Genomic DNA, 12,527 nt, shown 5'->3' with positions numbered 1-12,527 from the left:
TACGGTCTGATCTGTTATAAATCTGAACTTGTACATAGCTGAGTCACACTCTCTCAGATCTGATTGTCAGGGTGTGGCCATTCTTCTTGTTGCTACAGTATGTCACATGACCTGTGTAGTCTGGTTCATCACTCAGAGTCACAGGATTCCCCTCAGCATCATTTCTAGTGAAACAGGTTGTAGTGACTGTACCACTGGGATATGTGTAAGAGCAGGACATCTCTACTGTTAACCCCTTCAAGGTACAGATACTCTGAGTGATGTACTTCACACTCCAGCCATCCTGACCCATTAACACTGAAACACAATCACACATGATAGTGATTATACATGACAGACCCATTTCCTCACACTAACAGCATTTGTCCACACTTTGTTGCCGTACTCTACTTGCTGAGTGTGAATGGAAACCACAGAAAGGACCTAAGTGTTACTCAGTGAGGTGTAAAAGACAACTATTCCAGAAAAGAAGAAGCCCCTAACAGACGATGTCACTGAACACACAGAATAACATTAAGATAACATTACTAAAACATTATGAATGAGACCAGACCTGCTACAGACCAGACAAAGACCCCAACACACTTCCTGCTGTTCTCAAGGACATTGTTGCATCTCCCACCCTGCAGTCTTAGAAACTTAAACAACAACTCACTCTATAGCTGGTGAATAACTCCACCTGATACATTAAAACAGTCCAGGGTCCATATTCACAAAGTGTCAAAAATGTAATTAAAAGTCAAATGATACAGTACATATATATGTATATATATATATATATACATCTAATGATCTCGTCAACCGTACTTACAGAGTGAAGGGGGGGTGGTCTTGTACAGTGAGTCAACTTACCGTCGTAGCTGTGCATAGAAACAAGAAGTGTGATTTTAGTGACTGACACATTGTGAAAGTAGCCTAGTCAGGGATTTAAGACAATCACATGCATCAACAGCATGTCAGAAAGGGATGTACTGGATGTACTGCTAAAGACTGCATAGCTATTTACATTTCTTCATTTGAGGAGTGGGCCTACATGTTTTAAAGGGGCTAAATGCAGCCCATTTTCAACATAGTATTTTCTTTAAATACAGATCCACAACAAAGTGTTGACTGTTCTATATGGTTTCTGAATGTGTTTCCTCACAAGATGTGACCCATCACTCCTCATCATCTCCATCACAGTGCTACTGAAGGTTCCAGTGTTCTAGACTAGAGCTCCCCCTACTGGCATCTCAACATTACTGCAGCCTCCACTCTCTCTTCATATGTCCCAATCATGTCCTCATCCACTTGGATCAATAACAAAATATCAAACTGGTAATAAGGTGCCTGAGACTGAGGTCCCGATTCCCAACCCTTTCCCAAGTGTGCAAGTTCACTCTTCCCGTCATGGATTTAAAAGTATGAGACTGGTGTGAATATTTGTTAGCTGAATCCATATCAGTGGAACAGGCAAAGCTGAAATCTTTGCCCTTTACACATTCTATGTCTTTGCCATGAGTCAGGGAAACGGACGAGGGATTCACATATTCTCAAAATGTATTTTCATCAATGTTTTTTTTATTCTGTGATTGACACTCAACTAGTGAATTCAGACAATCCGATCAGAGAGCGAAACATGCAAATCTACGATGCTCACAAGGTCTACTTCGGGGGAGTAGTGGGCGGAGTCAGGTCTACTTCGGGGAAGAAATGGGCGGAGTCAGGTCTACTTCAGGGAATACGTGGGCGGAGTCAGGTCTACTTCGGGGAAGAAATGGGCGGAGTCAGGTCTACTTCGGGGACTACGTGGGCGGAGTCAGGTCTACTTCGGGGAAGAAATGGGCGGAGTCAGGTCTACTTCAGGGAATACGTGTCGGCGGAGTCAGGTCTACTTCGGGGAAGAAGTGGGCGGAGTCAGGTCTACTTCGGGGAATACGTGGGCGGAGTCAGGTCTACTTCGGGGAAGAAGTGGGCGGAGTCAGGTCTACTTCGGGGAAGAAGTGGGCGGAATCCGGGGAGGATTCAAACAAAAGATGGCAGCAGATAAAGATACAAATGAAAATACACAAAATAAAATGTCAAATAACATTTGAAAATATAAAAAAATTGATACAGAATAAACCAACCATGTAAAGATACTGTGTTATTAAGAGTTGTACATGAAGCAGACGTTGTTCAGTGATAAAGCTAGCCAGCTAGAAGGTAACTCTGTTACCTCTGACAATCAAGTGAAGTGACTTCCATAAACTGGCATTTTTGTGCATCACACAGCTGCTCTGGACAAAGTGGATTGTGAACTATATGGTGCGTTGCCGCTGAATTACAGCAGCATTTTTATGATTTGTTTACACTTCACACATTAGTAATGTTGTGATAAAAGTAATAAGAAACATTGCATCAAACAGATTCATTTCCTGAATTTTGAGGCAAAATTGTGATATAAATCTGTCATAAAAACATTTAAACAAATATATATTTTTAAATCTATCAAACTCTATATAAAGTGTATAGAAACTAATAAAATTTATTTGGGGAACAGACAACCAAATGTACTAAAAAATGTTTAAGCTGATAGCGTGATACCCAAGAAAGACTCGCTGCCAATGGTGCTTTAACAAAGTACTGAGTAAAGGGTCTGTATACTTACGTAATGTGATACTTCCATTTTGTATTTTTAATCCATTTGCATTTTTAATCCATTTGCAAACCTTTCTAAATACCTGTTTTTGCTTTGTCATTATGGGGTATTGTGTGTAGATTGATGAGGGGAAAAAAACAATTTATTCAATTTTAGAATAAGGCTGTAACATAACAAAATGTGGAACAAGTCAAGGGGTCTGAATACTTTCTGAATGCACTGTATATTACTAGATACTATTATAAACCAGGTAGTTAAGGTCCTGGATGCTGATTGGCTGAATAAGCATTTAATTTCACATACAGTATATCAGACAATAGAACACTGGTATGACACAAAAATATTTGTTTACTTTCTATTTATGTTGGTAACCAGTTTAAAATAGCAATAAGGCCCTCGGGCTTGTAGTATATATGGTCAATATACCACGGCTAAGGGCTGCATCAAGGCACTCTGCGTTGTGCAGAACAACAGTCCTTAGCCGTGGTACAGTATATTGGCCAATACACCACACCCCCTCTGACCTTATTGCTTAATTATACCACTTAGTTATAATATACGGGTCCAGATATACAAGGTCTTCTTGGTTCTGAGTTTGTTGTTTTCAGTTCTTGGTTCTGAGTTTGTTGTTTTCAGTTCTTGGTTCTGGGTTTGTTGTTTTCAGTTCTTGGTTCTGGGTAGGTTGTTTTCAGTTCTTGGTTCTGGGTTTGTTGTCTTCAGTTCTTGGTTCTGGGTTTGTCAGGTCTTCTTGGTTCTGGGTTTGTTATTTTCAGTTCTTGGTTCTGGGTTTGTCAGGTCTTCTTGGTTGTGGGTTTGTTGTTTTCAGTTCTTGGTTCTGGGTTTGTTGTTTTCAGTTCTTGGTTCTGGGTTTGTTGTTTTCAGTTCTTGGTTCTGGGTAGGTTGTTTTCAGTTCTTGGTTCTGGATTTGTCAGGTCTTCTTGGTTGTGGGTTTGTTGTTTTCAGTTCTTGGTTCTGGGTTTGTTGTTTTCAGTTCTTGGTTGTGGGTTTGTTGTTTTCAGTTCTTGGTTCTGGGTAGGTTGTTTTCAGTTCTTGGTTCTGGGTTTGTTGTGTTCAGGTCTTCTTGGTTCTGGGTTTGTTGTGTTCAGGTCCTCTTGGTTCTGGGTTTGTTGTGTTCAGGTCTTCTTGGTTCTGGGTTTGTTGTGTTCAGGTCTTCTTGGTTCTGGGTTTGTTGTGTTTGGGTCTTCTTGGTTCTGGGTTTGTTGACTGTACTGTAGAGAACAGAGGGATCCTCCTCAGCTGCTTGTTCCACCGTGGACCTGGAGAAAGAAACAGACGTTAAACTGAAATTGAGTCCCAAGTGGCACCCTACCCCCTTTTTGCATGCACTACTTTAGACCAGTTGTGAACCAAATAGGGAATAGGGTGCCATTTGGAATGCAAGCAGAGCAGTTACTCAAAACCATCATCACATCACATCACTCCTTCATTATAGACATGCCATAGTAAATGTCTTGAGATGTAAATTGTTGAGTTTGTAGTTTCAGGAAATGCCATTTGGCCTGAAGAATACTACTGGAACCTTTTAGACATTAAAACTGCGACTTTTCAAAATGTTCACTGTCACACCATAGTATGCCCCTAGAGTTCACCATAGAGTTCAATGAAATGTCACTTGACATGAAGATTTCTCCTTCAACCCTCAGATAGTGATGAAGGGAGTTATCAGGGAGCAATGAGGGGTCACTAGGGGTCAAATGTTTTGCTTTTTTTAATGACATCATTGTCCTCTCCTCCAATAAGCAGCAGCATATGAATGGCCTTGATGCTGTCTGTGTGTTCACATGTTCAAAATAGAAGTCTATGTTGTTGTAATGGCAGAATATGCTCACCAGGTGGCAGCACTGGGGAGGTTGAAATTCACAGCAGCGTACTGGACATCCTCATCTTCTTCCTGGGGTTGAAGCAGTTGGACGGTGGAGTACAGAGGCACTTCCTGGTTTTTGGAGTGAGAGACGTGGACACTGGCGTAGTGAATGTCATCTTGGTCGACGTTGGCCGCTGTCTGTGCTGCAGTAGGGGTGAAGGCCATGCCTGAGATGTTGTCATACACTGGACTAGAGTCTCCCTGATGGAGAGAGAGAACAGACAATATATATATAGACCTGGTGACAGACAGCAAGAAGAGTGGAAATGTCCCACAAAGCAATAAAAACAATCCTACATCTGTTTCAACAGACTCACCTGTCCATTGCCTGTCATGTGTCTTGTGTCAGAGGTGGTTTTGGAGACCTTCTTCCTGTTTTGTAAATGAATGACTGAATGAATGAATGAGTGAATTAATGAATGTATTAATAAAGTAATGAAGATAATGAAGTAAAATGATCTTTAAAATATACATTTTCACTCACCTGAACCACATGAGTCCAGAGAGACATGAAGCCAGTATGACACCCAGAACAACCACTATGATTCCTACAGCTGCAGTCAGAACTGAGGTTTGTTTCCCTAAATTAAAATATGGATGATATGAGAACAGGATATTATGAAGTGAAAATGAATATACAGCAAAACAGGACATTAATGTAATACTTGTATGTAGAAGCCTATGTATAGTTATAAACCAAAGTGTAATGAGGAAAACTAGAAGAATATCACCTTGAAACATCATTTATTATTGAACATAATCTTGTATTGAAGTATTGAAGATGTAACTTTACCTGCTACAATGATCATCAGAGCTGTAGAGTTCATAGATCCTCTTCCATTCTGGGCCTCACAGTAATATTCTCCTCTGTCCTCAGAGATGATGTTAGTGATGTTGTAACTCTGTCCTGATGCTTTTGGTGAGGTTACGTTCTTCTTGTACCAGGTGTATTTGTCCACAGGTGGGTTGGCATCACTGCTGCAGGTCAGAGTCACTGAACTGCCCTCCACTATTTCACCAGAGGGACTGACTGACACTGAGGTGTTCCATGGACCATCTGGTGTAAAATACATTGTATTTATTTATAGCAACATTTGTGTTTAGTTGAAATAATTTATAAATTATTAATTCAGAGCAAAATAAAATGTGAAACAGAATCACTAAAAATAATGATGACATTGTGGTAATGCACATTCAGGGAAATGGATGAGTCACGATCGTGTGGAGAGACGGACCAAGGCGCAGAATGATTGAGTTCTACATCTTTATTTTTAGTGAAACTTAAAATAAACCAAGAAACTAACAACGACCGACAGTACTGAGGTGCAACATGAACTCACTCAAAAACAATATCCCACAAAGCAGGTGGGAGAAAGGGCTTCCTAGATATGATCCCCAATTAGAGGCAACGGTGACCAGCTGCCTCTAATTGGGAACCACACAAACCAGCCACATAGAAAATAAATGACTAGAACACCCCCCTAGTCACGCTCTGACCTAAACACCATAGAGAACCGAGGGCTCTCTATGGTCAGGGAGTGACAGGATGTTACACACTAAAATATGTATTGATAGATATATTTATGTGTAAAACAATCTATTCTAAATTCAAGTATCAACATTGTCAGTATATCAAACTGGACATTAAAATCCCCAATGTACTTACATCTGACAGTGAGAGTCTCTTCAGCAGAGGGGAGATCCTCATGTCCTTCTACAGAACAGGAGTATCTGCCTGTATCCTCACTGCTGACTGAGAATAGGATATAGACAGGAGAGGAGGTGTTGCTGTTTGGTATAGACTGTCCATTCTTATACCAACTGTAGACTGTGTTGGGGACCAGTGTACAGTTGGTTCTACATGTCAGTGTCACATTCTCTCCCTCTGACACAGATGTAGGATCCATCTCCAACACAACATCTGGAGTTAAAGGAAACAAATCATTATTCTCCTCCTATATATGTCCTATTATGTGAAATATGATATATTTTTTCCCTGTTACATAACACTGCAGTGTCTGCATGACTGCCCTTAAATAAGGTCATTTGATATATTTAGACAGGACAGTCAACTCTGTAATCATTTCCACTGTTTTCCAGGAAGTCCTGGGTTCCATAGAATCAATAAAACAGATTAAAACACAACATTCTCATTAGCATACATACAAAACAACACTCACATTACAGCTATCTAGATATGTGTCATAGATGTGAGATGAGTGACAGATTACCTGTGACAGTCAGGGAGACAGGTGAGCCAGAAAACTTTCCTCCAGATGTTATGAATCTGAACCTGAACCCAGCAGAGTCACTCAATCTCAGGTCTGTGATCCTCAGTGTACAGTCACTCTTCTTATCCCCAAGGTACTCTATATGACCCTCATACCCTGGCACTGAGCTCAGATCTTCAGCATCCTTACCAGACCATTTAGTAAACCAGAAAGCTTGTTTGATCTCATGGTAACTGGGATATGTGTAAGAGCAGGATATGTCCACTGTTGACCCCTTCAAGGCACAGATACTCTGATGGGTGTAAGTCACACTCCAACACTTCTTACCTGAAATACAAGACAATATAACAGCTTTATAAAATTCTAAATTACAATATCTACTGTATACACTTATGCTGTTACGTTCCCCAGCAAAAAAACCTCAAATGTAACCAAAACAACAATGGGAATGAATAAAAGAGTCACTGACGAAGACAAGAATGAGACCAGTGGGCTCTGAAAGACACTCATGGGGGAGTCCATTGAAAATGTACTATCAACAACAACTGGAACAAAAAGACATGAGCGCCCACAACATTTACCCAAGAAGAGGCAAACAAAATAAAACCCCAGTTGTAACACATTCTGACTAACGAGTGACACCAATCAGGGCACCTCACCTCCAAGTATCAATGAAAAAAACAAAACAACAATGTTTAAATCATATGCTGTGAAAGTAACCAGGAAGTGACTATCATTCAGCTTTGTAGTTTTTAAACTTTAGTAGTTATTTTTCATGGGTCTTCAGTGCTCAAAAAAGAAGTGCAGTGGTGTACAGGCGCAACATGAATAATGAAAGGTATCTGGTAGAAGTAAATTCATCCATTCACTGCATTTTCATGAATTTGATTATATATCTTGAAGCCCATTCAACACTGCGTGGCAAAGCACACGGAACTAAAGCAGAAGTGGACGTCACATTCACAGAAAATTCAATAATGATTGTCTGACAACCTGAAACAAATGTTGTATGTAAAAGTCCACACTTACACTCTGCTGGAGAGAGGAGATCCTCATGGTCTTTTACAGCACAGGAGTAACTGTCTGCATCACTAAAGAAGTCTGAGTCCAGTCTGGAAGAGTCCTCCTTTACTTTGTGTCCGTTCTTGTACCAGATGTAGGTGGGGTTGTCAGTCAGAGTACAGGTGGTGATACAGGTCAGTGTCCTCTTCCCTGCCTCTGTGGCAGGAGTCACCTTCACCTGCAGGTCTGAATACAGAGTCAATGACAATAACATAATTAAACCAATAGTGTATTATGGATAAAATGTATAGTTAAACATCTAATAGAAATGTATGTATAAACATGATCCTGTATGTAGAAACATGATCCTGTATGTAGAAACATGATCCTGTATGTAGAAACATGATCCTGTATGTAGAAACATGATCCTGTATGTAGAAACATGATCCTGTATGTAGAAACATGATCCAGTGTGTATAAACATGATCCTGTATGTAGAAACATGATCCTGTATGTAGAAACATGATCCAGTATGTAGAAACATGATCCTGTATGTAGAAACATGATCCTGTATGTAGAAACATGATCCAGTGTGTATAAACATGATCCTGTATGTAGAAACATGATCCTGTATGTAGAAACATGATCCTGTATGTAGAAACATGATCCTGTATGTATAAACATGATCCAGTGTGTATAAACATGATCCAGTGTGTATAAACATGATCCTGTATGTAGAAACATGATCCTGTATGTATAAACATGATCCTGTATGTAGAAACATGATCCTGTATGTATAAACATGATCCAGTGTGTATAAACATGATCCTGTATGTAGAAACATGATCCTGTATGTAGAAACATGATCCAGTGTGTAGAAACATGATCCAGTATGTAGAAACATGATCCAGTGTGTAGAAACATGATCCAGTATGTAGAAACATGATCCTGTATGTATAAACATGATCCTGTATGTATAAACATCATCCAGTGTGTATAAACATGATCCTGTATGTATAAACATGATCCAGTATGTATAAACATGATCCAGTATGTAGAAACATGATCCAGTATGTAGAAACATGATCCTGTATGTAGAAACATGATCCAGTATGTAGAAACATGATCCAGTATGTAGAAACATGATCCTGTATGTATAAACATGATCCTGTATGTATAAACATGATCCAGTGTGTATAAACATGATCCTGTATGTATAAACATGATACAGTATGTATAAACATGATCCAGTATGTATAAACATGATCCTGTATGTATAAACATGATCCAGTATGTATAAACATGATCCTGTATGTATAAACATGATCCAGTATGTATAAACATGATCCAGTGTGTATAAACATGATCCTGTATGTATAAACATGATCCAGTGTGTATAAACATGATCCTGTATGTATAAACATGATCCAGTATGTATAAACATGATCCAGTATGTATAAACATGATCCTGTATGTATAAACATGATCCAGTATGTATAAACATGATCCTGTATGTAGAAACATGATCCAGTATGTAGAAACATGATCCAGTATGTATAAACATGATCCAGTATGTATAAACATGATCCTGTATGTAGAAACATGATCCAGTATGTAGAAACATGATCCTGTATGTATAAACATGATCCAGTGTGTATAAACATGATCCAGTGTTACCTGTGACAGTCAGAGTTGTTCCAGGGAAACTGTGTCCCCATCTTGATATCTGTGTGTTGAATATGAACTTGTACTCAGCAGAGTCCTCCTCTCTCAGATCTGTGATTCTCAGGGTGGAGTGACCTCTCTCCTTTTCTCCAACATACTCCACACGACCTGCATACCCTGGGTCTGTGGTTAGGTCCTCAGGGATCAACTCATTCCTCCAGCTGTCACTCTGTTTAGGACTAAACCAGAGTGATGATGTTATGTTATGAAGACTGAAATAAGTACAGGATATGTCCACTGTTGACCCCTTCAAGACACAGATTGTCCTCTTGGTGTAAGTCACTGTGTTGCAGTCCTGACCCTGGACACCTAAAACATAATGGAATCACATGAGTACATTATACTGTATTTTCAGTTATTTTCATAAAAGCCCCATCAAATTATACAGTGAGACCAAAAGGACGTAGTACAAATATTCTGTATACTTGCTGTATTAGCTTCCATATTAGATTCCCACTCACACACTGCAGGAGAGTGGAGATCCTCATGGCCTTTTACAGCACAGGAGTAGCTGTCTTCATAGTTACTGGAGACTGGGTCTTTGTACTGGGGGGAGGTGCTCTCATCTAGATGTTGTCCGTTCTTGTACCAGATGTAGGTGGGGTTGTCAGTCAGAGTACAGGTGGTGATACAGGTCAGTGTCTTATCCTGATGTCCACCAGTCACCTTCACTTGAAGACCTGGAGAAAAAACAATATCACTGTAAATCCCTTTATCACTGACTTATCACTCTAATACAAAGATGGAAGAAATCCTATGTTATACAGACATAAACAAAAAACAAGACATTTTTCCTGAACTAAATGGAATTCAACAGTTTAACTATATTGAATGTAACTGTACCTGTGACAGACAGAGTGACTCCAGGACTTCCAGAATATTTCCCTCCTTCCTGATCTGTTAGTAATCTGAACTTGTACGTTGCTGAGTCTCTCTCTCTCAGGTCTGTGATTTTCAGGGTACAGTCTTTCTTCTTATCCCCATGATACTCCAGACGACCTGCATACTCTGGGTCCTGACCTAGATCTTCAGGTTCTATACCAGCCTCCATTTTAGTGAACCAGAGTGTTGTTGTGACTTTACCTCTGGGATATGTGTAAGAGCAGAACAGATCCACTGATGACCCCTTCAAGGTACAGATACTCTGAGTGGTGTATGTAACACTCCAGCCATCCTGACCCAGTACCACTGAAACACAGTTAGACATCACAATGGTATCAGAATTAGGACAAGGTATTCTGGCTCACACTGAAGGTAGGGTTTGTCCACACTGTGTTGCCATATTGGAAACCACAGATAATCATCACTCAGTGAGGTGTGAAACATAACTATTTAAAGTGAAGTGGAGATGCCTAACAGAACACAAGCAAATGTAATACACATGTCTGTAGATTGACAAACATATAAGTTATGAATGAGACCCTACCTGTCACAGACCAGAGAAAGACCACCAACACACTTCCTGCTGTTCTCAAGGACATTGTTGCATCTCCCACCCTGCAGTCTTAGAAACATAACACACACACTGCAGTATTACAATGTTTGTCTGCATGTCTATTTTACCCTGGTTAATCATCTCATCACTATGTAGATCAACACTCCTACACTGAGACACTTTATGAATACTGGCCCTGATGTAACAACCAAAACACAGCTCAAAACATAACAAGGAGTAAAATGATACATTACCCTCAAGTATATGACTTATGACTAAAAACAAATAACCAAAAACTATATTTCAAGATATTGTCAAGAGTACTTCCAGAGTGAAGGGGAGAGGTCTTGTACAGTGAGTCAACTGACTGGTAGTGAGTGGGAACTGCTAGTAAATGTGTGTTCTGTGGTTGATACATATTTATAGTAGTCAGAACACAAGTAGCTGATGCAGAACAGTCCTTTCCTTCCTCTTTAAGACATTAACATGCATGACGATGTCACGCTCTGACTTTAGATATCTCTGTATTCTTTATGTTAGGTTAGGTCAGGGTGTAACTAGGGTGGGTATGTTAGTTTTTGTATTGTCTGGGGGGTTTTGTATGTCTAGGGTTTTTTATATGTCCAGGGGTTTTGGTAGGTCTAGGTTTATGTAGGTCTATGGTGGCCTGAATTGGTTCCCAATTAGAGGCAGCTGTTTATCGTTGTCTCTGATTGGGGATCATATTTAGGTTGCCATTTTCCCTTTTGGTTTTGTGGGTGCTTGTTCTATGTTTGGTTGCCTGTCTGCGCTATCCATATTAGGGTCATGGTTTATTTTGTTCAGTGTTCTTTCTTAATAAAAGAATGAACGCATACAACGCTGCACCTTGGTCCCCCGCTGCACCTCGGTCTCCTCCTTACGACGGACATGACAGACGATCAGACCAGTTTATAATATCTTAATGTCCCTCTGAGTTCTACTTGGAACAGGTCAAAGTTCCATTTACATTTGGTCAGTTCCATGATGTCATTCATTCTATTCTAAAAAACACATTCAATTTACTCTCCTCATCAGCTGCTTCTAAGTGGTACAGAAGTTTCCAGTGTTCTAGACTAGAGCTCCCCCTACTGGCATCTCAACATTACTGCACCATCCTAATAATAATGACCTCAATAATGTTGGGCTAAGAACAACATTACAAACTGGAAAGGAATCAGATAGAATGGTGAAACACAACACTGGCTACTTGACTAAGTCACTTCTGTAGCTCAGTTGGTAGAGCATGGCGCTTGTAACGCCAGGGTAGTGGGTTCGATTCCCGGGACCACCCATACGTAGAATGTATGCACACATGACTGTAAGTCGCTTTGGATAAAAGCGTCTGCTAAATGGCATATATACATAGAAGCACACAAACACTGATGTCTGTAGTACAACATGCCTCTATCATATTATGTTACACTGTTGACCCTTGTGTACAGTACTGGTAGTATCATTAGTTAGCAGAGGAATCAGTATCATCATCACCATAGTCTGCTGTATTGACTGCTGCTGTCCATATACTGTATAGTCTAATGTAGCCTGTTATCCATATATAGTCTAATGTAGCCTGTTATCCATATATAGTCTAATGTAGCCTGTTATCCA

The 12,527-nt window shown here is 39.9% G+C and overlaps 1 protein-coding gene and 2 long non-coding RNA genes across 3 annotated transcripts in view; 1 reads left to right on the top strand and 2 right to left on the bottom strand.

Annotated features, from left to right (window-relative positions):
* The window catches only part of LOC127931941 (B-cell receptor CD22-like), an 84,160-nt gene extending 73,692 nt beyond the window's left edge, over positions 1–10,468 (bottom strand). Inside the window, exons 1-7 of the mRNA XM_052526094.1 lie at positions 10,453–10,468; positions 9,925–10,143; positions 9,416–9,772; positions 7,766–7,984; positions 6,737–7,063; positions 6,172–6,426; positions 5,299–5,562 (exon numbers count right to left, since the gene is read on the bottom strand). Coding sequence (XP_052382054.1) covers positions 5,299–5,562; positions 6,172–6,426; positions 6,737–7,063; positions 7,766–7,984; positions 9,416–9,772; positions 9,925–10,143; positions 10,453–10,468 — 1,657 coding nt within the window. The remainder of the gene's footprint in view (positions 1–5,298; positions 5,563–6,171; positions 6,427–6,736; positions 7,064–7,765; positions 7,985–9,415; positions 9,773–9,924; positions 10,144–10,452) is intronic.
* On the top strand, positions 1,553–2,411 carry LOC127932433 (uncharacterized). Its single transcript, XR_008145285.1, has 3 exons — positions 1,553–1,834; positions 1,901–1,932; positions 1,965–2,411. It is a non-coding gene; the product is annotated as an uncharacterized LOC127932433 (long non-coding RNA).
* A 24-nt stretch (positions 10,469–10,492) lies between the features above and the next one.
* Positions 10,493–11,276, bottom strand: LOC127932437 (uncharacterized). Its single transcript, XR_008145298.1, has 3 exons — positions 11,153–11,276; positions 10,890–10,967; positions 10,493–10,651 (listed from the first exon to the last, which is right to left on the bottom strand). It is a non-coding gene; the product is annotated as an uncharacterized LOC127932437 (long non-coding RNA).
* Positions 11,277–12,527: the final 1,251 nt, after the last annotated feature.

The sequence above is a fragment of the Oncorhynchus keta genome, chromosome 10 (assembly GCF_023373465.1).
Source record: "Oncorhynchus keta strain PuntledgeMale-10-30-2019 chromosome 10, Oket_V2, whole genome shotgun sequence".
NCBI classification, from domain to species: domain Eukaryota; kingdom Metazoa; phylum Chordata; class Actinopteri; order Salmoniformes; family Salmonidae; genus Oncorhynchus; species Oncorhynchus keta.
This window is presented reverse-complemented; position numbering and strand designations above follow the sequence as displayed.